Source organism: Pseudorca crassidens, chromosome 19 (assembly GCF_039906515.1).
Source record: "Pseudorca crassidens isolate mPseCra1 chromosome 19, mPseCra1.hap1, whole genome shotgun sequence".
NCBI lineage: Eukaryota > Metazoa > Chordata > Mammalia > Artiodactyla > Delphinidae > Pseudorca > Pseudorca crassidens.
In genome coordinates, this window is record NC_090314.1 from 58,147,731 (window position 1) to 58,174,150 (window position 26,420).

The window sequence follows — 26,420 nt, forward strand, 5'->3', positions numbered from 1 at the left end:
AACGGGATTTTATTGTTAAAAAGGGGGCTTGGTGGGGGCGGAAGCCACTGCTAAGTAACAAAACCAGATTCCCTCCCCGACCCCAAGCACAGCATGGGAATGTTCCTGCCCCAGATGTGGGCCCCGGAGCCCTGCCCCATTAACAGTTCCCTCCCCACCATTTCTGAGGCCAAGTCGGGCCACAGGTCTCGGAACGGGGTTTTGGCAGCAGGGTTTTCTGTCCAGGGCTGGGAGGCCAGGGAGCCCTGCCATCCCGCCGTGCCTCCTGGGCTCACCTCCCTTTCCCAGTGGCACCGCAAGCACGGAAGTGTTGGGCAGGCACCCTCACCGTTCCCGGGTCTCAGGAGCCCCCGCCTTCTGAGATCCTGAGCTCCTGCTCTCAGGGCACCCCCGTCTGCCCAGCCTCCATCTCCCATTTCCTGCTACACGCCATTCAGTCTTGGGGGCAGGAGGGCCGGTTCCAGGCAGGGCCCCTCAGTTATGTTGGAAGCGTCCATCTTTGCCATGGGTGCTTGTGCCATGGGGCAGGCGGGGCCCCCGGGTAGCCCGCTGGGAAACACCAGCTGGGTTGGAGGGGACAGCGAGGGGTGAGGAGTCCCCAGGGCCTGCAACAGGGGAAGGGCCACGAGCAGTGCTTGAGGAATGCCCCTCCGTCCCCTCTGATCACCCAGTGGCTCTGAACTCCCTAGGGGCACACCCCCAAGGTGCCAGCCCCACAAATATTCTTCAAGAACCCTGTTTCCAGCAAGGGGCAGCCATAGGGCAGGGAGCTCCACATGCTTCCTCCCTGGGCTGACCAAGCGCTCCCCTCCCATTCCCTCCTTTGCTCGTACTGACCTGGGTTCTGGCTTGGAGGGAGTTTGACCTTGGCCATAGGCAGGGAGACCTTTCCCAGATGCCGGGTACCAGAGGCTGGGTGCCCGCACACTTGCACCCTGTGGTCCGAGATGCTCTGCGCGGGATGGGGCCCCAGGAGGTGTGTCTTGGGGCGGGAGAGCTGTGTTGGTTGAAGAGCAGTGACGTGAGGTGGGAGCCGCATGCGGATCTGATGCAGGGGTCTGCCCCGGCAGCTATGCCAGCTTGGGGGGATACGGCATGGAGGGTGGTGCACAGCTAGGGCTACCCTGGGGCCGCGGGAGCAATCCAGCCCTCAGAGCCCCACCAGCAAGGCAGGGGCCCAGACCCCCCAGTCCTTGTCCCTGGACTCACCCCTTGCCCTGTGACCTCAAAGGACTGTGACCTCCGCTTCCTCCTCTTTGCCTCCAGCAACTCCTCCTGTTTCTTGCCCAGGCTTTTCTTCTGGCCATGCAGCCAGGGCCCGGGGCCATCGCCACGATGCTCGACGGCCCGGGATGGGGCCTCACCCGTGCTGCTGGACAGGTTGTCCTCACTGGCAGCGTGCTGCAGCATGGGGCTGGGTGGCCGCTTGCAGGCCAGCAGGCCGGGGGGCCGCGCATCGGCAGCCTCGCTCAGCGAGTGCAGGGACAGGCTGCTGCGCTCCATGCTGGGTGCCAGCAGGTGGCGCCCCTCGGCGCCCAGGGCCCGAGAGCGTCGCCGGGCAGCCTTCACCGAGATGCACTTGGTGTCCGTCAGGATCTCCTTCCTCTCTGCGGCGGGACAAAGGAGCACCCAACCGGGGATCAAGGCCACATATTCCTCCCCCTCCTGCACCTCCAACACCCCTTCTCTGCCAAAGCATCCCCCCTTGCTTGCTGTTTAAGAAACTTTGGGCAAGTTTCTGAGCCTTACTTTCATCTGTAAACTGGGGAGCCTTACTTTCATCTGTAAACTGGGGATCTGTAAACTAACCCCACTGGCTTGTGAGGATTTTTTTTTTTGGCCGAGCCTTAGTTCCCCGACCAGGGATCGAACCCATGCCCCCTGCAGTGGAAGCGCAGAGTCTTAACCACTAGACCGCCAGGGAAGTCCCAGGTTATGAGGAGTAACTGAGATAACGGGCATAGCCTATGGCCAGGGCGTAGGGGTTCGGTCTATATTTGCTCTTACAATTATTTCTGAGTGGGAAGGTGGGGCGTGATCCTAAGCGCCATGTGTTCCCCATTCCGGTTTCTGATTGTGCCCCCAGCTTTGTGTGGACAGAGCAGGTCGTTAATCCTCTCTGGGCACTGGTGCCTCTCTTTCTAGGACGGTCAGCACCCGACGCATGGGTGTACTTAGCAGTGCAGAGGGAAGGAAGGGGCTCTGGGCTGGGTGATCTGAGCAGTTTGGACGATGCCAGGCTCAGGCTGACAGGGTGGGCGGGGGGCACACCTTTGCAGGACAAAGGGATCTCTGACAGGTTCTCACTGCTGTCAGGGGAGGAGTTGATCCGGCCGCTCAGGCTGCCCAGGCTGTCCTGAGTGGGGGCCTGTGAGACGAATTGGTTGGGAAGAGAAGCCACTGGACACAGCAGGGACCCTATGTCCCCAGGGGGCTGTTTTGGAAAGGCTCCATCCCAACCACTGGGTGTCCACCCTGGTGCTCCCACCTGCAGCAGAGGAGCCCATCGGGCCAGCGGCGCTCAGTGCTCACCTCCTGCGTCACCAAGCTGCCAGTCTGGATGGGTGGTGGGGTGGGCACAGAGGAGCTCTTCACCTGCCAGGCCCCAGAACTGGCCTTGGACACGTGGTTGGCTTCACTGAGGTTGGCAGAGGAGGATGGGCATCTGTTGACCAGGCTGGTCCCACTGCGGTCCCACCCCCACCCTAGGGGGGAGCTGTTGTGTAAAGGGAGAGAGGACCCAAAAGTCCTGGCTCCAGACCTGTGTCACCTCCCCCCTTTCGTTCCTGCTCCATCCCCCCCAGGAAACCCTAATCTGGGCTGGCATCTCTGGGACACAGCCCGTGGTGGCTCAGGCAGGAAGGACTGGCAGACAGTGGCCCCTGGCCTCACCTCTCTGTGCTGATCGGAGGCAGGAAGCTGCCCTGCAGGAGCTGGGCTTCGGAGCTCAGCGTCTTCACGCTCTCTGGGTCGGACTCTGGGGTCGGCAAGTTTCCTGCTCTGCTAATTTTGGGCAAGGAGCTGTCCTGGGGAGGTGGGGAAGGGGCAGTCAGAAGACTTGGTCCTGGGCCGGTAACAGCACAGGGTGACAAAGGCACACAGGGTGTCTGGGGCTGTAATAGGGGCTGGGAGCCCCAGAGGGCAGTGGGCTTGTTCTCGGTCCCCAGGGACAAGCTGTGGTAGGCCAGGCATCCCCCGTGGCACTGCCTGGTGGCCTGGTCTCCTGGGAGGGCGTCTGGGGCCATTTGTCATATCTCAGATAGCCAAACCTGACCTTCAGACCCTGGGTGGGGACAAGTGCCAGAGAAGAATACGCCGAGAAAGGAAGCTTACTCAGGCTTGGCGAGCCTTTGGGTGGGATAAGAAGGAAGGAGTCAGCTCCCTGGGGACCAGCCAGCCTGGTCCCACCAACATATGCCAACGACCTGCACGCACTGCCCTGGCCATCGGCCCCTCCCTTAGCGCGTGTGCGCGTGCTCAGGCCCGAGGCGCCCACCTGCAGGGCCCCAGCGGCCACGCGGTCCATGATGGCGGCCTGCTCCAGGCTGCCCTCGTCCTGCGCTCGCACGTACACGTCGTACAGCTCCTGCAGGCGCTGCGGGACGGCCAAGCTGTAGTCTGCCAGGGGAGGGGCAGGGCTCAGCGCGTGCCCTCGGGCCCTCCGCGGGTCGATGGGGCCCGTGGGCGGCTCGGACGCGCGGGGCGCGGGCCCTACCGTCGATGATCTGCCGCTGGCCCTGGATGATCTCGTCGCAGAGGCTGCGGTGCTGCTCCAGGCGGCGCAGGGCCTCGCGGCGGTGGCGGAGCGCGCCGTCGCGGAGCAGCGCGTGCGACTGCATCTCCGTGTTCTCCACCTCGAGCTCGTGCACGCGGCACAGCAGGCTGAGCACCTCGCGCTGCTCCTCGGAGCCGATGCGCCGCGGCAGCGTCTCCTCTAGGCGCCGGCCGCGCGCGCGCAGCTCTCGGCAGCGCTGCTCCAGCGTCAGCTGGGGACCAAGCAGGGTGAGCGCCAGGTGGGCTCTCGCCCACCGCTGAGCCTGTCCCCGCGCCTCCAGTCCCCGGACTCTGGGCTCCCGGCTGAAGCCCCGTTCCGAGGCCCACCCTCGAAGCTGCCTCTCGGGCCTTGCAACCAGGGGCTGCCCCTGAGGGGCCCGTCTCTGCCTACCTTCTTGCCGTCCTGACCACAACCCGTCCCTGGAACCAGCTCCGTGGATCTGCTGAGCCCCAGCCCAGCTGATGCCCTCAGGGCTCACGGTACCCTGAAACCCCCTGGCCAGGATATGCTCCAGAACAGAGGGCAGAGGTCTGGAAAATCCTAATTATGATATTGGCTACCATTTTTTGAGTCCTTGGTATGTGAAAGGCATCTGTTTAATCTTCCCAACAACCCTACTAGGGCTGACTACTCCCATCTTACAGATGAGTAAGAGAGGCACAAAGAGGTGAAGGAGTTCAGTGAGGTCACAGGGGATTTGTGGCCTGAGCTCCCAGCTCCCAGGCCTCCCTCAGCCCCTTCCTGCTGGGGCCTCTCAAACCCACTCTCCCAAACCCCAGGCACCTTCTGCTTTCGCAGCTTCTTCTGCTCCCCCGTCAGGGCAGCGATGCTCTCCCGGGCGCAGGCCACCTCAGGGGGCTCCAGGATGTCTGGCTGGTCATCGCCTGTGTCCGAGTCCTTCTCACTGTCGTCCTTGGTGTAGGACTCCTTGCGTTGCTCCTCCCTCCACTTGAGTGCCCTGCGTGACTTCTCGTGCTCCCAGCTGCCGCAGCCCCACCCCCAAGGGAGACCCGGGATTCAGGCCACGGTGGGAGGCACGGCATGCATCTCCAGCTCCCAGCCCCTGCCCCAGGCCGGGGGTGCTCACCCTGCAATGGTGAGCAGGTGGCGGGAGGTGTCGATCTGCACCTCCATGGCGTGGTTCTCCAGCTCCAGCAGGTGTCTCCGCACGTCCATCTGCTCCTGGAAGGCGCTGATGAGCTGCTCCCGCAGCTGTCCCATCTCAGCCTGCTCACCCTTCTCGCTGTGCAGCTGGACCTTGGCTGGCCATTGAACGGCAGGTGGGGGAGGTCAGTGGAGGAGGAAGGGTCAGGCCAGGAACGTCTGGGCTACCTGGGGCCCTCCCCTCTCTTTCTTCCCGAAAGACTTCCTGTGCAAGCACCTCCCCAGAAAGACCTCCTAGATTACCACAGCCCTCCCACATCCCACTTCCGCATTGCGTCTTCAGGCGATGACCCAAAGGTGATTCCCAGCTTCTCTGTATGAACTGGGCTTCCGCCAGCCTTTAGAGCACCTTTCTGTCAACTAATAAAAGGTGCCCTTTAGACACTTTGGAAAATCATCATAGCAAATACAGAAAGTGTATGAGCTCTGTATCCCTTCTGGCGATGCCAGGCACAGTCTCGGAGCCCCGCACTGCAGCCCCGAGAGTGACGCCCCACACAGCTAAATGCCCACGTGCCACTCACTCGTGTGATACCACCTAACCCTCAGGTCGAGTCTCTGAAGCAGAGATCGTGATTCCATTTGACAATTGAAGGACTGAAGGCCCAGAGTGGTTGATGACTAGCCCAAGGCTACCCAGCCAGAAAGAATCTGAGTCTGAACCCGGCCCTGCCTGACCCCTGAGCAATTTGAGACGGCCAGGACGGGCTTCGGGAGACGGGCTCCCACTAACACAGACCCCCCCACACACCTTGGATGTGACAGATGTCGCCCTGCTCCAGCTGGCCGTGGGCCTGGCCCCGCCCACCCTGCTTGTCCATCTTGCACTTGAGCCTTTCGATCTCGCCCCGCAGGTCGGCGATGATGCTGGTGTACTGCGCGATGTGGTAGGAGACGTTGAGCAGGTTCTGCTTCACCTGTGGGGACGGGAGGGGAGCAGGTACGGTCACCTGGACGCCGGGGCCTGCCTGCGGGTTCCTCTTTTCTCTTTCTTACCCCTAATCTTTCTGACAGTAATGGCCTCCTTGCCTCTGACCCTACAACCTCTCAACACTGCGTGCCTCCGCCAGAGGCATACTCCTAAAATGCTGCCTTCCCTGCTCAACCTTCAGTGGCTCCCTACTGCTTGGGGGAATGCCCTAATTCCCCCCCCACTCTCTCTAGATTTTCTTTTGACTCACTGCTCCATCAGGAACATTCTGCTCCAGCCGAGGAACCATCCCACTTGCCCCACTCCCACCACCGACACCATCTCCTTCCTGCCTCTGGAACCTCTACCCTTACTGCTGCCTCTCTTCCTACATTTCCTCCCCATCCTGTTTCCCTCTCACAGTCTCCAAAGAGCTACAGGGGATCCCACCAGCACCCCCATCCCCGATCGTTGGCATCATTTCCTGCTGTTAATAATATTCTGAACTATCAATTCAGAGTATTATTATTACCTGTCTCCTCCCATCATTCAGTTCCTTGAGGGCTGGGATAAAGCATAAAGTGCCTGGAACAATGGCTGGCGAATCGTAGTGTCGGGAGAGTGTTCACGAAATTCTGTCTTAGAATTCCCACCCCTCTACCCACACGGTGGAAACAAACGTCCTAACAGATAGTGGGGATTCTGACACGTTCACCGGAGAGGGTGAGAACGTGGGCTTGGAAACCAGGCAGACACAGCTCTAGTCTCAGCATCATCACTGCCCTGGGACAGGGAGGTCACTTAACTCCCTTCAGCCTCATTTTCCTCAGCTGCGAAACGGGGACAGAAATAACCTCAACTGAGCCTGCCTCATTTGAGGATCAGATGATTTGATAAAGGGCCCAACATAAGTGCGTAGTAACGGTCACCTCTGTCTGTTAGGATTAGGGGCTTTGGAAAGGTAAACATCTGACTGGGTATCTGAAGATGAAAAGGGGAAGATGGAAGGGGATGACGGGGCTCGGGGCGCACAGACCTTGCATGAGAAGAAGGGGACTCTCAAGGGCTGTGGGCTTCTCGGCAGGCAACAGGGAAGGGCACAGGGGTGACACTGGACTGGGGAGTGGGGCCAGTGCAATGGTGGCTGGTTCCAGAGAATGTGCGGTGCCGTGGCAGGGCCTGGAATCAGTCCAGGGGCTCGAATCTTGGCCCAGGAAGGCGGGCCCTGGGGGACAGACCAGGGGTCCCTCACCCTGGTCTTGATGTTCTTGGCCCGGCCAGCGTAGGTCAGGGTGTTCCGGGATTCCTCAAAGGCACTGCTCGCTGGGCTGATGTGGGCGATCATCACCGTGCGGCTGTTTCCCCCCAGGGAATCCTGGATGGGGCCGAGGGCGGGCTGTGGTCAGCAGGGTCCTGCCTTCCTGCACGCTGCTCCTGCCAGGCTGCTCGTGATGCCCTTGTGGGGTGTGTGTGTGTGTGTGTGTGTGTGTGTGTGTGTGTTTCCCTCTATCTCACACTCACACGCGCACACTCTCACAGCCACTGGTGCCAAGCATCACAGGACTCTCCCCTCCTCCTCTGCTGTCCCCCCTTCTTCCCTCTTCCAGCTTCTTCGCCAAAGTTCATATCCAGGTCAGGGTCTACCCGGCTTCCCTTCTCCTCCCCTCATACGTGAGAACGAGGAAAGGCAGCGGCCCTGACTGGCTGGGAACCAGAGGGGGAAGAGCCCCGTGGGGCCCTGGGCCCCTCCCCCATCCCCTCTGGCTTCCCAGGTCCCCCTTTATCCGACTGCTGGTGGCGCTGTTGTCTTGGCTGGAGTGAGGGGGGTGATGGGGACCTCTGCATGAAGGTTGAATTTGGCCTGTGGCCACCGCCTCCCTTGCCCTGGGCTTGCCGTGCCCTCCTGGACAGACAGAGAGTGCACAGCGGGGCTGCGGGCTTGGGGGGAGACAAAGCCCTTGGCCGCAGCAGTTACCAGCTGGGCGACTCCGCAAGCTCCGTCACCTCTCTAGTCCTCAGCTTCCTTGGGTTTCGAGGGTGGCAGGAATTAACTGTCCTACCTCCCAGGCTGTAAGTGCAGTGATGCTGGCAGGCCGATTAAGTCGCCTGCAGCTCTGCTATCGGCCCAGACAGACCTCTGCTGGGACCCTACGTCCAGCACTTACTAGTGTGAGGCCTTGGGAAGGTTACTTAGCCTCCCAGTGCCTCGGTTTCCTCATCTTCAAATGGAAATAGTCATCCCCTAACTCAGACTCGCTGACAAGATGAAAGGGACCGAGAAGGAGGTGCTGAGACAACGAACACAGAGCCCAGCCAGGAGCGGGGCCTCCCCGACAGCAGCCTCTGGGAGCCCTGATGCTGACTGACCACCTGAACCCCCAAATCCAGACGACCCCCCAGTTCCCCTAGACCCACAGCCCTGGGGTGGGGGGTCAGGTGCAGCCCTTTTCCCTCCCTGCTGCCCAGTCTTTGGTGAGAGTCACCAGATAACATACAAGACACCCAGTGAAATCTGAATTTTGGATAAATAACAAGTGGGTTTTTGTTTTTTGTTTTTTAGTATAAGTATGTCCCAAAGATGGCATGGGACATACTTATACCCAAACAGATTTTGTTTATTTGAAATTCACATGCAGCCGGGCGTCCTGTATCTTTCCTGTGATGCTGGCGGCCCCACCCTGGGTACCTTCAGGAGCCGGGTGAGTTTGCTGTCACGATAGTTGATGTACTTGTTGCTGCTCTTGTCACTCAGCGCATTGATGCAGTTGCCCAGGGCCAGCAGCGAGCGATTGATGTGGGCCCCCTCTTTCATGCGCTGCCCACGGTTCTGTGTCTGGGGGGGGCGAGCAGTGGGTGTGACTCCCTGCCCCGGGCCATCCTGAGTTGTAAACCCCTCCCTCTCCCCCGGGGCCCTGCAAGGGAGAGATGCTGAGGGCCTGGTCCCGCCCTCTGTCGGGGGCGGGGGGGGGGGGGGGGTCAAGGAGGGCTTTCGAGAAGGTCAGAGAACCGGAAGGCCTCTGAACAAGACGGGGGACAAGAGGCTTCTGAGGGCTGAGACCCGGGCACTTCGTCTGCCCCGCGGCACAACTAAGGCAGCGCGAGAATGCGATGGAGGTGGGTCGTGGCTTCCCAGGCAGCTCAGCTGAGAGCCGGCCTGGCCACGGGCATGGCAGCAGGCGTGGCCATGGGCACACGGCTCTAGAGGGTGCGCCAGGCTTCAGGGAGGGAAGAGGGAAGTTTGTGTGTGTGTGTGGAGGGGGGGAGTGAGTGTGTGTGAATTGCATGTGTATATGTGACAGCATGTATGTGTGTATAAGAAAGTCTGTGAGTGAGGAAATGGGTTGAGGTGTATGTAAGTGGGTGTGAGAGCAGGACAGTGTCAAGTCCCAGGAGGCTCTGCCTACAGCCGCCCTCGGGAGACGTCTTTGCCCAGCCTGATGAAGCTGGGACCCACTCACTCCAGTGGCCGCGGGGCACACCCTCTCCCCCCCGCGGGGAGCTGGCTGCTCCCCTGTACTCCTCCTCCAGGAAGCCCTCAGGCCTTTACTGGAAGAGAGGGGTGTGTTTCTCCAACCCCACCCTGTTTAAACCAACCCCACACGTTCAAACACAAGCCCTGTTACATCTCCCTGGTGCTGTCCTGTCCCTTGCATTTGCTTCAGTGCTAACGGTGACATCACGCAGCCCCAGCACTCACGTGACCCTGAAACCTCCAAGTTTGCCTGCAGGAGGGGGCCCGGGCCCAGGCGCAGGGCCAGGCGGACAGGGCTTAGTGATGGGGGACAAATGCTGAGAAATGGGTGATGGACCTTTTTCTCTCCCTGATGTGGTTGGCAAGGGCCCCCTCCCGGGCTCTGCCCAGGGTGCCCCCAGTCGGGGGACGTTGTTTCCCCCCTGCCCCAGCTCCTCATTGGGCCCATTCATTCTCTTGCCTGTTCCCCGCTCCTCGGGGGCAGCCACTGTCTCCTTCCCTGGAGAAATCCCCACGCTCCCAGGCCCCTTCCCACAAACAGCCCTTGTGTGCTTCCCCAGGGTCCCCCCCCATCCTTCTTGCTCATCGGAGACATTCCTCAGTCCCTTCCCCTCGGGGTCCCCCTCATCCCCGCCCTCCCTGGGACAGTCCCCACCCTCACCCCTTCGGGAGCTGGGCGGCCAGCATCCCTGCCCTGCCCCCCAGGCTTTCTCCCCAGCTAGCGTCTCCCCAGGGGAGCTAGCCTCACCTGGGAGGCCCGCTCCGAGCCAGCCAGGTCGATCATGAACAGGCGGCCCTGCCGCACCTCCTGCAGGACGTTCTTGACCCGGCTGCGCTGGCGCACGGCCACCTGGAGCACGGCGTGGGAGCGGGAGGACGTCTGGTTGGCGGCCGTGGGCTCTTGGGTCCTCTGCCGGTTCCCCTTCAACAGCAGCTGCATGATCTGGGTGGGTGGGGACGGGGGAGGGAGGCCACTCCTGGGGACCCGTGAGGATGCTCCCACGTCCTGCAGCTGAGAGGTTGGGAAGGGGCCCAGGCAGGGGTGGGTCGGCCCCCTGGGTGCTGCGGGGCCTGGGAGGTCAGGGTCTGTCTGTAAACTGGGAGGCTGGTTGCCTGGTCAGCCCCCAGGGTCTGCGTGGCTGGGGGCGTGTCATCCAGGATTGTCTGTGTCTGCCCCAGCCCCAGCCCAGCTGCGCGGGAAGCTGCTCCCTCCCACCCATCCCCACCCTCCCCGGGAGGTTAGTGTCCCTCCCTACTGCGACTCGCCTCTTTGGCATTGATGGTGGAGACCTCGGTGATCCCGGCCACCTGGATCACCCCTTTGGAGTCCTCCCTCAGCTCCAGGTACCCCAGGGCAGGGTTCAGCAGGTCCCGGATCATCTCATTGTAGATCTGATGGGCCAGGTTGGGAGGGGCAGGGGACAGATGTTAACGGGAGACCAAGGGCAGGAGGTTCAGGCAATGGCCAGGTTCTCTGTCCCTCCCGAGAGCTCCAGGCTCCTCTCAGGGAAACCCTGGTTAAGGAGGAAGACCCCTTCCTTCCTATGGGGTGGGCATAGGGGGCTTCAGCACCCGGAGGGAAACATGGGGCTGCCAGAGGCAAGGGTGCAGAGGCATCAGAACCACACGGAACAGGCTGGCCAGGCCCCGGACGGGGGATGGGGCCTGACCCACGGCCGAGCCCTGTTTGTTGCTAGGCAACCCATACTCGACCTTCACCTGCTCCCACCTCGCAGGCCCCCAGAGTGCATCTTGCTGGCTGAGTCAACGCCACGCTGGCTGGAGCAGCTGCTGGCAGCACTGTCTCGCTGCCCTTCCTGAGCTGTCACCCGGGAGATTATCAGCTCCCGGAGGGAGCCGGAGAGGCCAGGAGCCAGATGGCGTCTAGCCTGCTGGCTCTCCTGCCTCTTCTGGCCTCTGTGTGTCCCCCCCCACTGCCTGGTCACCCCCGCTGACCCCTCATTGCCTGGTGGTAGCCCTCATACAGGTGGGCATCAGAGGCTGTGGCAAGAGAGCGAAGGCTGGCAGGTCCCAGCCTGTCCGTGTACGTGCAGTTCCCACCTGTACCTATAGACACTGAGTGCCTGCACGTAGCCCGGCAGGGCAGACAGGCTTGGCTTTCAGGAGTGTGCCCAGGAGGATGGCGTCTGGGAGGACGGCTGAGGTCTGTGCTCCGCGACAAGGCTACTTTGGGGTGTGGCACAACGGGCACGGCTCGGCTTTGAAGCCCTGGGGTCCTGAGTTTGAATCCCTGCTCCCTCACTTACTGTGTGACCTCGATCTAGTTGCCTAACCTCTCTGAGCCTCAGTTTTTATAAAGTGAGGCCAACCATGTGCACATGGGAGAGCAGCAGCGATGAGCACCCCAGGAAACTGCCCCGTGACAGGGAGGTGAGCCAGCCCGGTCCTATAGGCCTCTTGTCCAAGCCCACGGGACAGGGTGGAGGGAGGACCCACCTCCAGGTAGGACATGGACACCTCATATTCCATGTCGTTGCTGGTCTCCTCAATGGCACAGAAGAGGTCATTGAGGGTCCGAACGTAGATGCCGGGCTCGTGGTCTGTGCCCAGCATGGTGTAGGTTTTCCCGCAGCCTGGGGCAGAGCAGGGCGGCGGGTGAGCAGGGGCTCCTGGCAAACCTGGGTCTGTCCTCAAGGCGGGACCCTCCCAGATGGCCAGGGAGGTGGGGGGAAGGGGAGAAGATGGCATCCCTGGCTGGCGATGGGGCTCTGGGTCCAAAGCGCCCTGGGGGAGGGTGGTTTTAATCAGCCACGTCCTCGGACCCTGCTCCGGTTGGGGCCAGACTAGCTCGGTGGTGGAGGGCAAGGGGGCTTGATTCTCAGAGGGGACAACCAGGGCACACAGTCCTCTCCGTGGGCTGGGCTCCCCCTCACCTGTGGGACCATAGGCAAAGACAGTGGCATTGTAGCCTGAGATGACGCCTTCAATGAGGCTCTTGGTGGTGGCCTGATACACCATCTCCTGCAGGAAAGAGGAGACCCGTCAGGGGCCTGGGCACAGGCAGGGCAGAGCACACAGGCCCACAGGCACATCCTGGCTCCCAACAGAAGCAGCTTCTGTCCCTGGAGCCCTCGGCCCCAGAGAAGTGGGGGTGGGAAGTGGGGAATGGATGTCTCTGCTTTCACCCCATGGGGGGATGCCAGCCTGAAAGAGAGCTCAGGACACCTGAGACGCCTCCCCCCACAGCCGGCTCCCAGCCCCCAGCCCCGAGGACGCACGCATTACATCTGCCGCTGGGAGCATCCCGCAGATGGGCAAGACGGGGGTCCCTGGGAGGGTGTCAGCTTCCCGTAGCTCCCCTCCCAGCACCAGATGGGCTTCAAGCACTCTCCTCCAGCTCCCCTAGGGGCCACCTGTGGGGTGTGCCGTGTGGGTCCCCGTGTAGGGCGGCCTCTGCGTGCTGACCGGGGCGTGTCCACGCAGGAGGATCTGAATGCACCACGCAGGCACACGCATACTTGCACGTGTGGGGAGACAGCAAGTGATGGAAGGAAGGCTGAAGGTCGGTGGCAGGGTCCCCCAAGGACTCCCTCCTGAGGGGGTCAAAGGGCAGAGAGAGGATCTTGTGTGTCCCTGGGCCCAGGCCCCCCTCACCTGGGTGGCAGTGAAGTCAAAGGCCACGTCGAATAGGTAGGACTTCTCCCGGGAGCGATGCGCCCGCAGGATGTCGTCGGGGTCTTCCATTGGGTCCATAAGAACCACCATCTGCAAAGGTACCCGAGGGGAGGCTGGTGGTCACCCGGGAGCCCCAGGCCCATACCAATGTCAACACTGACCACTGACCTCACCCCTCCTCACTCAAGACATGGGAAGGAGTGGGGACGATGCTCTGTGTCCGGGAACGCCGGGGCCAAGAGGTAAACTGAGTCCTGACAAAGGACAAGGCACTGAGGGGGACGGGCTGTCCTAGAGCCACCCAAGGTCGCAGAGACAGTGATGCAGCCCCTTTCCTGGGTCGGCAGGGGAGCCAGGGCCAGTGACAGCCCGAAGAGGACTTGAGAGCAGACAAGGCAGGAGGGGCAGCCCCTTGGAGGGGCAGAGGGAGCTGACTGACAGAGGAGGCTGACTTGGGAGCCCGGCCCGGCTCCATGGACCTGGGAGATCCACATGGGTCCCTGTCGGTGCACCCCCGTCCAGCACCAGGATTCAGGAGGCCCAGTGCCGGGAGGACCACAGCCTTGGAACTCCCACCAGACTCCTCCCAATAGGTACACAGCTGTGCTCACTGCATCTAAACTGGCCTAAGACCCCTGGGGTCCCAGCAGGGCCCCCTTCTGGGATTCTCAATGGAGGAGGGAAGAAGGAAGAGGTAAGACAGCTCCCTAGGAGGCCCGACCCAGGACCCTCACCCAGAGGTCTTATCCAATCAGATGGGATTCCAGGTAAGCCAGTTAGAGGGGATACTCCAGACAGACTGGGCTGGGGCTTTGTGCAGGGAAAGAATGAGGCCACTGACTGAGGCCCCCTCACAGCCTGCCAGAGGCTGGGTGGCCATGGTGAGCTGAGTGCAGGGTGTCGGGGCCTGCGGCTGTACCTGCCGTGCCCACCTGTCCCCAGCCACCACCTCAGGGCTTCAGCCCCAGTGCCCCGTAAGCTTGTCCCAGGATCCAGTTCCAGGCTCAGGCCCTAACGCCAGCAGCAGGAGCCCTGATCAAGTTTCAGACCCAAATGAAGATACACCCGCCCACAAGTGCCCAGGTGTGGGTCCCAGTGGACCGCAATGGAACTTGACCAGATGTACAGCTCTCACCCCCGGTGCCAGAACGCCTGTGCATACCGGCGGCGCCAGCGGCCTGAGGGCCACCCTCTAGGGACCTTTGATGCAGGAGTGGGTGAGCTGTGTGCACTCATGCCCATCGTCCACTGATCACCTTCAAGTGACCTCTGGGCACTGCCAAGTTCATGGCACCGTCGGCATTTGGTTCTTTTGACATCCAGGCTCCTGAATCAGGACATTGTCAGCACAGCTGCTATGATCCCCTCTCATAGAGGGCGTTGGGGCTTCCCTGGTGGCGAAGTGGTTGAGAGTCCGCCTGCCGATGCGGGGGACGCGGGTTCGTGCCCCGGTCCGGGAGGGTCCCACATGCCGCGGAGTGGCTGGGCCCGTGAGCCATGGCCGCTGAGCCTGCGCGTCCGGAGCCTGTGCTCTGCAACGGGAGAGGCCACAGCAGTGAGAGGCCCACGCAAAAAAAAAAAAAAAAAAAAAAAAGAGGGCTTTGTCTGGGTCTCCATCTGTCTGGGCCCCAGCCTGCGCCCCACCCTTCAGAGCATCATCCCCATCCTGGTCCACTCTGGCATACAATGGAGCCCTTGTGCCCCTCAGCCAGGTGAATTGGAGCTGAGCCGCGGAGGGCTGGGGTGGGGTGGGGCGCTGTGGGCTGCACAGGGAGTTCAGGCCGGGTGACCACGACTGCTGGGCACCTTCTATGGACCAGGCATTAAGCGGGGCCCCTGAGGAGAGAGAGCAAATGAAATGTGGTTTCCTGCCTCTGACATCACAGTGAGCAGATCATTGTAATAACAAGCGCCGGGCTCCAGGAGGCAATCAGAGCACAGAGGAGGGGCATGTGATCCGTGATGCAGGTTTTCCCCTGCAGGAGGGCTTGCTGGAAGAGGTGGCACCAGCACTGAGTCTTTTTTTTTTTTTTTAAGTTTATTTACTTATTTTATTTTTGGCTGCGTTGGGTCTTCGTTGCTGCACGCGGGCTTTCTCTATTTGTGGCGATCGGGGGCTACTCTTCGTTGTGGTGCGCGGGCTTCTCATTGCGGTGGCTTCTCCTGTTGCAGAGCATGGGCTCTAGGTGCGCGGGCTTCAGTAGTTGTGGCACACAGGCTTCAGTAGTTGTGGCTCACGGGCTCCACAGCACAGGCTCAGTAGTTGTGGCGCACAGGCTTAGTTGCTCCGCGGCATGTGGGATCTTCCAGGACCAGGGCTCGAACCCGTATTCCCTGCACTGGCAGGTGGATTCTTAACCACTGCGCCACCAGGGAAGTCCCCAGCACTGAGTCTTAAAGGATGAGTAAGAGTTGGCTGAGGAATGTGAGGTGAGGAAAGCAGATGAGGGAAAAGCATTAGCAAGGCCACGAGGTGAGAGGCAGGCTGTGGGCAGACGGCCTCAGCTCCGAATCACTGGCGATTCTTATGAGAAAGGCAGGGATTTTTCCTCCCGTCCCGTCTGCCAGGAATCTCGACAGCACAGACCCAAGATGGCCACAGAAGGAGACGTTGGGGCCCCTCTGTGAGCACATGCTGCCCCCGCTCTGGGAGGCTCCTGTCCGTCCTAAATGTCACCCAGGCTGGCACCCAGCATGTGCCCGAGGAACGTTTTCTCAATAAGGCTGCACAGAGGGAGCTCTGAATGCACCATATGCAGTGCTACGTGCTTTGCACACACTTTCTCATTTTCCCCCACAGCTTAGAGTAGGCGCTCATATCATCTCAGCATCATCATGAGGAATCAGACTGGTACCCAAAAGCTGCACTGCCAAGTACAGAGCTGGTTGGATTCAGAGCTGTTGGGTTCCAGAACCCAGGCCCCTAACCACCAGACCTCCCGCCCCTGCCTCTGGACCAACAGCTGCCTTCCTGGGGCCTGTCCTGGTTGAACTGTGTCCTCCCCAAATTCAAATATTAAAGTCCAATCCCGCAGTCCCTCAGAATGTGACCTTATTTAAAAAGAGGGTTGTAGCTATAATCGGTTAAGTTAGGGTGCGGTCCCTTTATAAGGACTGGTGGTGTCCTTATAAAAGGGAAATTTGGACACAGACACACGTGGCGGGAAGATGACGGGAAGAGACACAGGGAGAAGATGGCCATCTGCACGCCGAGGACAGAGACCTGGAACAAATTCTCCTTTGCAGCCTCAGAAGGAGCCAGCCCTTCAGACTCCTGGCCACAGAACTGCGAATGAACGTATTTCTGTTGTTTAAGCCGCCCAACGTGTGGTACTTGGTTCCAGCAGCCTTACAAATTGATACACTACTGGAGGCAGGCTCCTGCCTCAGCTCTGAGGGGGTGGGCTAGTCTGGGAGCTCTCTTTCACAATTCCCTGCATCTTATATATTTTTTAATTAATTAATTAATTTTTTTTGGCTGCGTTGGGTCTTTGTTGCTGCGCGCGGGCTTCTCTAGTTGCGGCGACCGGGGGCTACTCTCGTTGCGGTGGCTTCTCTTGTTGCGGAGCACGGGCTCTAGGCGCACGGGCTTCAGCAGTTGTGGCTCGTGGGCTCAGTAGTTGTGGCACGCAGGCTTAGTTGCTCCGTGGCATGTGGGATCTTCCCGGACCAGGGCTCAAAGCCGTGTCCCTGCCTTGGCAGGCAGATTCCTAACCACTGTGCCACTAGGGAAGCCCCTCTGCATCTTAAATGTTCATGCCTGTGGCATGCTGGGCACCTGACTCTGGGAGGTTTCAAGGGCCACGCTGACCACACAGGATGCACAGGGCCCTCCCGATGCTGGCGGGATGGTGGAAGGCAGGGCCGGGAGTGGGGAAGGTGGGTGGCGCACGGCAGGGCTCTGTCCCCGCTGGTCCAGGCCTGCTAGCTCAGCAGAGGCCCCCGGGCTTGCCCTCTCCCTGCCCCCACTGCCTCCACCTCCAGACGTGTTTTTCATTCAATGCCGACTGTGACCTTTCCGCGGTTCTAGCTTTGGGCCTGGAAACCCAAGACCTGCAAGGGAAGTAGGGGGCCTCAGGCTCGGGGGAGGGTGTCATCCATAGTCTGTGTCCCCATGAGGGACCAGGCTCCTCGCCCGCATCTCCTAGGTGAGAAATACCGTGAACAAACCGTGTCGGGAGTTCTTCCGCTGCACACCGCTAAGCTGCTGGGCTTTGACCGGCTTTGCAGTTTTAACCGCTTCTTTCTGGCCTCCAAGTGGCTAAACTGAGACCAGGGTTTCACAGTCTCGGCACTGTTGACACTTTGGGCTGGATCGTTGTTATCAGGACTTGCCCGGTGTGTTGTAGGATGTTTAGCAGCAGCCCTGGCCTCTACCCACTAGAGGCCAGGGCGCAGCCTCCTCCCGAATGTCCCCTGGGGAGCAAAATCGCCCCCAGCTGAAAACCTCTGACCTAGACTGTTCCTCCTCAAGCCTCCAAACTGGCAGCGAAGATCTCCGGGGAAGGGGATGTGCAAGTTGGGTTCAGGCTCCATACTGCTGCGTGACCTCGGGAAAACTGCACCACCTCTCTGGGCCTCAAGTGCTTCCCAGTTGGAAGTCTGGGAGGACCAACAAGACTGTAGCCTTGAGAGAAGAAATCATGCCAGCACTCCTCGCCTACTCAGGAAGCCCCAGCAGAGAACGGGCATCTGGGGAGGCCCCAGCCTAGGAGACACCACTTCCAGTCCCGGGAGCTGAGCCCATAGCTCCTGTATTCTCAGGGTGTAAACAGGACACAGCGAAACAAAAGCCTGATTCGAGGTGGCTATCAGCCCTGTAAGGCTGTTTCTAGATTTTTGTTTTTTTCTTTAAGAAGGAAAATTTATGGCTGGTCATAGTTCTAGTTGTATAAGTACCACCTTGTGGGTACTCAAGAAAGGCGATTTTGATCTCAGGAAGGGTGTCCCTGGGCCCTGGCAGCCTTCAGGCTAGATGGAAAAGACCCGAATGCTGAGCTCATAAAGCCACCAAGGCCCAGCTGGCTGCTCAGGACAGAGCCACACCTGGCTGATGTCCTGGCCAGGTCCCCACCTGCCTACAGGACTCTGAGGACCCTGAGGCCTCCGGTGAGAGGACGTGTGACCAAGATCGTCTAGGGCTGCATCTCTCATGGGCCTACAGTGTCGCCCTGGGAGCTTGTAAAATACAGATTCCCAGGCACTACCCGGATTCACTGAATGAAAATCTCTGGGGAACTGGGCCCACAGATCTGCCTTTTTAACCTGCACTCTTGCCTTGTACCCATTCAGGCACTCAGCAGAAGAATCCTTGCATCCTGGCAGCATTATTCATAATAGCCAAGAGGTAGGAAGCAACCCAAATGCCCATCAACTGATGAATGGGTCACCTAAATGCAGAGTGACCATAGCCTGGGATAGTATCCAGCCACAGAAAGGAGTAAAGTTCGAACCCAGGCTACAAGGCGGATTCAGCCTTTTCTTTTTTTTACTTTTTGGCTACACCCCGTGGCTTGGGGGATCTCAGTGCCCCAGCCAGGGATCAAAGCCCCGCCCCCTGCACTGGAAGCGTGGAGTCCTAACCACTGGACCGCCAGGGAAGGTCTTACAACATGGATGAACCTCGAAAGCATGATGCTCAGTGACACAAGCCAGACATGAAGGACCATGTATTGTATGATTCCATTTCTACAAACTGTCCAGAACGGGCGAATCTATAGAGACGGAAAGTGGTTTCCTGGGGCCAGGAGGGGGCTGGGGAGATGGGCGGGGTGGTGGCTAAGGGTGGAGGGAAAGACTTCTTGAATCCTCTCCCAGTCACCCTCCTTTGGGGCTGCAGAACCAAGAAGCATCCAGATGGTGGGTGTGCACGGGGGGCTCCGCCCCCGGGCAGGTGAGTGGGGCTGAAAGCGCCCGGGCTGCTCCCACAACACTCACAGTCTCTGACTCTCGGCATCTGTCACCTTATACTTCATTCACCTTTCACAATAGCCTGCACTTGCGTGGCACAGCTCTCCCTTACAGGATTGCCTCTAATCCTCTCTCAACAGCTCTTGGGCTGGGTCGAGCAAGTTCTTTCTTTCGTTTTTAATTAATTAATTATTTATTTTTGGCTGCGTAGGGTCCTCGTTGCTGTGCGCGGGCTTTCTCTAGTTGCGGTGAGCGGGGGCTACTCTTTGTTGCGGTGTGCGGGCTTCTTATTGCAGTGGCTTCTCTTGTTGCGGAGCACGGGCTCTAGGTGCGCAGGCTTCAGTAGTTGTGGCTCGCGGGCTCAGTAGTTGTTGCCCACAGGCTTAGTTGCTCCGCGGCATGTGGGATCTTCCTGGACCAGGGCTTGAACCCGTGTCCCCTGCATTGGCAGGCGGATTCTTAACCACTGTGTCACCAGGGGAGTCCAATAGCAGAGCAGGTTCTTAACATACTGTCTTCTGATGAGGAAACGGAGACCAGGATCCGGAAGCCCCTTGGTGGCTCCTCCGATAGGACCCCAGGGGCACGGGGCGGGGGTGACAGTTGGGCTTTGAACAGATAAAGGCTAACTGCGGGATCATGTATATGGTCAGGTGACTTAAATCCTGTCGACAAGCATGGTCTGCAGGGCTGGGGGGAGGATCCGCAGGCTGCGGGCTCTGTGGGGGGGAGGGAAGGGAGCCGTCTGTTCCGGAACTTCTGGGTCCCAGCGACCTCTCAGGCTGTCCCTGTGGCCATCAGTGGCATCCCTGAGGGGTCTGGCGTCAGGGTCTATTCCTGGCCCAGATGCTAGGAGACCAAGCTCCTGCCTGACCCTTCCGTGAACACAAAGGTGTGGCCGTGACAGATTGGGGACCACCAGACAGGGAGCCCTGAAGCCAGAAGGGGGCGGGCAGGAGGTGGACCAGGGTTTCACTTACCTCTGGGGCCTGAAACCATCCCGTGTGTCAGCCCTGGAGATAAACTAACCTCTATTAAACGCTGACTGTGTGCCAGCTGCTGGGTAAGCACTGGGCATGCGTTAGCCCGTGAAGACTTCTAAGACGGCGCCGTGACAATGATCCCGAATCAGATGGGGCGATGGGGGTGGGTAAGACCACAGGCACCCGGACCACCTCGTGACAAATCCAAACCCTAACTCCGGCTTCCCCAGAATCCGGGCACACCGGCCTCTTGTCCCCAGAGGACACTCTGCCACGTGAGTGTCCACCTCTGCAAAGCTAGGGGAACAGTGTCTCCCTCATCTGCAGGAGGATGACGCCTAGCTCTAGGCAAGGCAGTCCTAGGACCCCGCACAGTGGCCCAAGCCAGTGGCTGGCTGAGGCCTCGGTCCACCTCTGCCCACCAGGGGCCGGGCTTCAGTAGTGACCTCGGGGCTGCTGTGCTCGGCGGCTCCCGACCCGCTAGCCCGGGACAGCAGGAGCAGGGCTGAAGTAAGCCCTGCATCACAGAGGAGGCAGAGCCCAGAACCCCAGGCCAGCAGAGGCTGGGTTGGGGAGCCCTTCTGCGGGGCTGGGCCGTGATGGAGGGCCACAGCCAAGGGAGCAAGGGAAGCAGCGGGTCACGGGCAGATCCGCTTCCCAAGCACACAGCTCTTTAGCGGAGGCCGGGTGCTGTGTCGGATGCCTGGGCCCAGCTGCACCTTTGCTGGGAAAAGATTCGAAGGCCCTGTTGTCCTGGGGATGCTCCCAAACTCACCCTGCCAGCCCACCGGGCTCCAGACCTCAGGGAGAAGGACCAGAGCAGCTGGCCCATCAGTGAGGCTGGCCAAGCCTGCAGCTCCCAGCCTCCCTCAGGGCCAGCGACGCAAGCCTGGATGGCCTGGGCCACAGAGAAGCCATGGGGGTCACCGGAGAAGGATGGAGGTCAGGGGGCAGGGCCTAGCCAGAGGGCAAGGCTATCCATTTTACTTTGTGGACGTCACCTTACTGGTCAGAGGGACGGAGCACCTGAGCGGCGGCTGGTTTTTTGGAGGTTCCGAGCCTGCCATTTGCTGTGGCTTCTCCCAAACTGCAGCCCAGGCAAATGTATCTTTGGGGTTTTTGTTTTTGTTTTTTTGGGCCCCACCATGCAGAATCCCACGCGGGATCTTAGTTCCACGACCAGGGATCGAACTTGGGCCCCCTGCCGTGGAAGTGCAGAGTCTTAACCACTGGACCAAGGAAGTCCCAGGCAAGTGCATCTTTGAATCCAGCAGGGAGAGAAGATGCTGGGGGCCAGAAGCTTAGCATTCTCCCTGCAGGGCCTGGAGCCCACACTGCTCAGACCACTCTTTCCATGTCTAAGCTGACAAAGGAGCAGCTCCGTTGGGACTGCCCAGCCCTTGGGACCTTCTCGGAGGCGCAGCTCGGCCTCCCTCTCCACTGGCAGGGACAGAAAGGAGCCAGTGTTTGCTGTGCGTGGGCACACAATGGGCTGTGCCCGGGACCAGAGCATTTCTCTCAGCATCAGTTAATATCTGTCAGCCCCCACGCCGGCTGGGAGCCAGGAGCGGCCCAGAGAGAGGGCATCATTGTTCCACCTCTGAGGACCTGATATCCTTGGGGACAAGCTGGACAAACAGGGAGTGGCCTTGCCTGGAAGGAGGTTTCTCCTCTCGAGTTCTCTGGCCGTTCATGGCTGGCCCCTCTCATCAGCCAATCCGGCAGCCCTGGGCACTCTCAGTCACTTATAGATGGTAACTCACAGCTATTAAATGCCTACTGGGTACCACGCCCTGGGGAAGCACCGTGCACGTATCTGCGGCTGAGGACCCTCCAGAGGAGGCATTACGGTGACCGTCGCCACTTACAGAGGAGGCAGCTGAGGCTTCTGGAAGCAACCTGGCCCAGGCCACACAGCCGGTAACTGATGGAACCTACACTCCACGGCTGTTGTGGGCATCCATGCTGCCCCCTCCAGGCCTTTAGATGGGTTCTTCCCAGCCCCCCGCTGCCTTCCTTCAGGCCTTTGAGGAAGGCCGCCCTTTTCCAGCAGGGCGCGGAGGAAGAGAAATCAGGAGGCGGGTGCTACCCAGCTCTGTTGTGGCCACAGCTCACTGGGGCTGAAGGAAGAGGCTGGGTGGGGTGAGCACTTGCCCCCAGGGACCCCGAGGCAGGCAGGCATCGCGGGTTTCGTCTACCTATGGTCTTCTTACCATGGCCCTTGGGCTTCCTGAGTCCAGCCCGCCAGGCTCAAGGCCAGCAGGTGCCCACTTTACGCCTCTCTCTGCGATGCACTGCGCCGCCCTGACTCCTCTGACCTCCTAGCACATCCAGCCACCTGGATGAGCCTGGGCACTCAGGAGAAGCTAGCAGCGGCCACAGAGCAGAGGCAAAGGGTTGCTCTCGGGGTCCCCAGAGGCCATATCACCATGATGCTTCTACCCAGGGAGCAAGCCTGCCCCCACCACTGTGCCCGTCCCCACCCCAAACCTGAGTCAACTGCCTACCCCAAAAACCATTCTGGCCGTGGTCTACAGAGTGTGCGGCCTGGCTCCTGCCCACGCCGCCAACCTCATCTCACTCCTCTCGCCCCTTCTCTCTCTGGCTTGAACCACACTGGCCTTTTCTCCGTTACCCAAGTGTATCACAATCCCTCTCACCACAGGGCCTTTGCACATGCAAGTCCCTCTGGTTGAAATTTCTCCCTTCAGCACACTCCTAATGACCTCTTCTTCATCCCTCCTGTTTCAGCTCAAGCACCCTTTCTCAAGGAAGCCCTCCCTGACCTCTGGGTCTAGGTCAAGTTCCCTCTTATTCTCATATCTCCACACATTTCTTTGCAGCCCTTGTTGGCTACAAACTCATACGTTCATGATTCAGTTCTTTCATTTAAGTCTCATCTCCCTGCACTGGCAACGGAGGGAGGACAGGGTCTCTTCTGTTCACCGTGGTTTCCCGGCTCCTAGCACTGTCCCCAGCGTGTGTTGTGGGCACTTGATAAATATTTCTTGTCTCCTGTGTAGACGGAGGTGGGGCTTGCCCTGCCCACCTCATCATGTTGACAGGAGAACCAAGAGAGCAAATAGACATCCAAAGACTTTGCAAAACATGAACAGTCTGGAGGTGAGCATTAGCTCTAGACCCTATGAACACGTGCTCTACGGGTAGCAGACCCACTAAGGTGGGGGAGTCAAGTCATGGGTACACGGAAGATGTGTGAATTTTTTCAGGGCTGGAGGGAGGGGCTCAAGCTCCCCCTCCCCCTCAGACCAGGGAAGCTTTTAGCTCTCCTTGGATCAATCTAGGGAGGCTTCCTGGAAGAAGGACTATGGTTTCCTTGATGATGTAGTCAATAGTACAGCCAAGAGTTCAGAGGGTAGAGAAAGGGCCCTTCCTGCCCCGACCAGGTGTGAGCAGACCTCTGCCCTGCCCTACAGCTCCCAGCCACACAGCCCCATGTACCTGCTCGTCTACTTTATGGGCGATGAGGGTGGCTCCTTCTTCCAGCTCCGCCACGCTGATGGGCCGGACCCGGAGCGCCACCTGGGAGGGAAGGCCAGACCCCTGGGATTAGATGCAGAGGGCTGTGCCGGGCCGCAGAGAGAAGGATGAGAGGACCCCAGGAATCCTCCCCTGGACCAGCCCCATGGGTTCCTCTCTGTTCAGCCATCCGTGCCTGGTTCATCTTAAGGAAAACTCAGTGGTTCAAGGCTACCCTCTAGGTCGAGGGTACCAGGTCCACAGACTGTGGGCTCTGTCTGAGTCTACGAACTTCCCAGGAGCCTGTGCCCCAGGGAGAGCCCCAGCGGAGAGAGCTGTCTGCTCCGCCAGGCTGCATCAGTCACGCCCCAAACTAAGCACCTGCATCTCCCCTGGGCTTTGAACTTGGAGCCCCTGGCAGCGGAGCGGCCTGTCTGTGAGTCTGTGGACGACGTGGGCGGGAGGTGGGACGGGGGCCCAGGGGACATCCCCTCCTCGTGCTGACAACCAGTGACTGCATTCCCACCCGAGGACAGTGCCATCGGAGGCTCCCACCTCCCTCTATCCTCCCGCCAGAGAGAGACGGTGGGTCTTCATCCTGGGCCTGGGTCTCCCCCCAGACGGGGCGCTGCTGCTTCTACCGATCAAGGGGAAATAGCTGCTCTTGTGGGGCACCAAGGGGGGTGTGTGGGTATAACTAACGGGCCCTCGTGCCAGGTAAGAACCCTTCACTCTCAGACGCACTTCACTGCCCATCAGGCCGCCCACACCGGCCTCCTCGGCCAAACTCCACGGGTGGCAGGGAAGGCCCCTCCACCCCTGCCCCCAGGGGCGCGCACGGTGCACACCACACAAGCCATTTCCCAAGAGACAATTCTAAACTGCCAGAGAGGATGTTCCAGAGCCCCCCCGGGCTTGCCTGGGGGCCTGGGGCTGAGGTTCGTCTTTGGAGCCGCGAGCTCACCCTACAGAGGCGGGGGTCTCTGGGGGCTTCATTATCCTCCAGTTACGTTACCACCCACCTGCTGGCGATGGCGGCCCTTTCCCGGATCTCAGAAGTTAGGGGGTGGGGAGGGGGCTGGGAGAAAGCAGTGGCCTTGGGGTCACTGAGTCTTCCCCCCATCACTCAGTCTGGCCCCACTGATAATCAGAAACCTGTCTTTGTCTCCACCTGTCTCCCGTGCCCCCCACTCACACCTCTTCCTCTGCCCCAGTCCCCGGGGCTATGAGGGGCTATCTTGGTTGCTTCCAGCACTTCTCGGAAATGTCCTTACTTGGGCGGCATCTGTGTTGCAACCCAATAACCAGCTACCTTCAACCCTGTACCAGCTCCTCTGGTACCTGGGGCCTCTTGTCTACCTACCTGTGATCCTCAAACCCTTTAAACTCCTGACGCCACCGGGCTGGCATGCCCTGGTTCACCAGGAAACTCCCACCTGCCTTCCCCGGGCAGGTAGGTCAAGCCCTCCCTGCCCCTGGCTTTTCGGGATCAGAGAGCAGTGTTGTATCAGAGCCCCATGTGCACAGGGGGGGGTGGGGGGGCCCTGCTGGGAAGGTGTAAAGGGGGAGTGGGACTGAAGCCAGGCTTAGCAGGGTGGCCATGACGCCCTCCTTCCTGACATGCACCACTCGGAGCAAGTTGCTCGGGACGCTCCCAGCCCCTGACCCTGAGTGTCCTCTTAGCGGGGGCACCCAGTACGGTCCAGAGGCCGCCCGAGGGTGTGGGTTCGGGGGACCAGGGATGGGGTCGAGGAGGGGGAGGTTGACGGGTTCTCACCATGAGTTGCTGGTCCTTGGAGTCCCCGCTGTCCTTCATGCTGGCGGCGGGTGGAAGGGCTCAGGCCGCGACAGCGGTCGTGGCCGAGCCGCAGCCCCACCGCCGCCGGCTCCCTCGCAGCCTCGCCTGCGCTGCTGCTGCCTGACAACCCGAAACCAACGACGCGCCCGCGGCCGAGGCCGCCGACAGGGAGGCGGGGCCGGGGGAGGGCCCCGACGGCGCCTCCCGCCTCCCGCACCCCCGCCCCTCCGCGCTGCTGCCGAGGGGTGGCCGCCTCCGCCGGGGAGGCGCCCTAGGCTGCTCCGCTTTCCCGGCGAGTGTCCGCCTATGCGACCCTCCCGCCTTCGGCGCGGCCCTGCGTCCGTCCGTTTGGTAGCTCTCGGCGCCCCCTCCTCGCGCCCCGGCGCTTGCGGCCTGGGCCCCTCTTCCACGGCCCTCTAGGGGGCGCCTGTCCGGCCGCGTGGCTCGAGAGACAGACACGCTGCCTCCCGCTGGGGCCGCGAGCATCCTCTGCCGGCCTGTCTGTCTGTCTGTCTGTCTGACTCAGCGTCTCCAGGGCGGCGGCTGGCAGCCTTGTGTTTCCATGGGCGCTGCGTGCATCGTGGCTGTGGGCTCGTGTCGCTGGCGTGGTGTCTCCACCGCGTGTCCAATGACAGAGCGGGCAAAGAGTTGGCCCTTTGCCCCGGCTGCCCACCCGAGTGTGCAGGGGAGCATCTATGTCACTTGGGTTGTGTCACAGAAGAGCCCGCCTCTCAGTGTACCTCGCTAGCAAACCAGACCTGATCCGTAAACCCGGAATCTAGGTCAAGATGGTTGGGTCAGTGTGCCTTCCGGCTCCCTGCCTGCTGTAACAGCCACGACAGCGTTCAAGAAAGTACAGGTCAGACGCTGCGGCCTCCATTCTTGGTGAGAACAACAGCAATTACACACTCAGGGAGCACAGTGGAAAGATTCCTGGCCTCAGGGGCCCCAGGAAAACAGGATTCTGGTCCCGGCTCTGAATCCAACTTGCAGAACCACGTGGAGTCAGTGTTTCCTGTACTCTCTGGGCCTTAGTTTCCTGGGTGATGGTGGAGCTCCACCTGCTTCTGATGGAAGAAGCCGTCATCTTTCTTGCCTCCTCCTGCACCCCCTGAAGCTGAGCCAGGCAGCCCCCCTGCAAAGACTGGGCAAGGGGAGTCCAGTGGGGTTCACTTCCCTTTTAAGGAGCTGGGTACAGGAAGAGCCGCTTATCCCCTGCGGCCATCTCAGACGGCCTGGTGCACGTCCAGAACATGATGCCAGCCTGTGTCCTAGGACTGGCTTCCCCGGCT

General features: G+C 60.4%; 1 protein-coding gene across 3 annotated transcripts; it reads right to left on the bottom strand.

Moving 5' to 3' along the window:
• KIF19 (kinesin family member 19) lies at nucleotides 1-25,845 on the bottom strand. 3 transcript variants are annotated; one of them, XM_067717331.1, is made up of 20 exons: nucleotides 25,108-25,845; nucleotides 23,313-23,393; nucleotides 12,937-13,047; nucleotides 12,216-12,303; nucleotides 11,779-11,915; nucleotides 10,588-10,713; nucleotides 10,070-10,264; nucleotides 8,536-8,682; nucleotides 7,102-7,224; nucleotides 5,691-5,856; nucleotides 4,863-5,037; nucleotides 4,559-4,757; nucleotides 3,716-3,986; nucleotides 3,497-3,618; nucleotides 2,893-3,026; nucleotides 2,533-2,638; nucleotides 2,272-2,368; nucleotides 1,210-1,607; nucleotides 838-997; nucleotides 1-605 (listed from the first exon to the last, which is right to left on the bottom strand). In XM_067717331.1, the coding sequence occupies exons 1-20, from the start codon at nucleotides 25,144-25,146 to the stop codon at nucleotides 475-477; spliced, it is 3,006 nt and encodes a 1,001-aa protein (XP_067573432.1). In that variant the 5' UTR covers nucleotides 25,147-25,845; the 3' UTR covers nucleotides 1-474. The 3 variants fall into 3 exon arrangements, with proteins under 3 accessions (XP_067573432.1, XP_067573431.1, XP_067573430.1); XM_067717330.1 differs by lacking the exons at nucleotides 10,588-10,713; nucleotides 11,779-11,915; nucleotides 12,216-12,303; ... (1 more) ...; nucleotides 23,313-23,393; nucleotides 25,108-25,845 and having other exon boundaries at nucleotides 2,533-2,716; nucleotides 10,070-10,482; XM_067717329.1 differs by lacking the exons at nucleotides 10,588-10,713; nucleotides 11,779-11,915; nucleotides 12,216-12,303; ... (1 more) ...; nucleotides 23,313-23,393; nucleotides 25,108-25,845 and having other exon boundaries at nucleotides 1-997; nucleotides 2,533-2,716; nucleotides 10,070-10,482.
• Nucleotides 25,846-26,420: the final 575 nt, after the last annotated feature.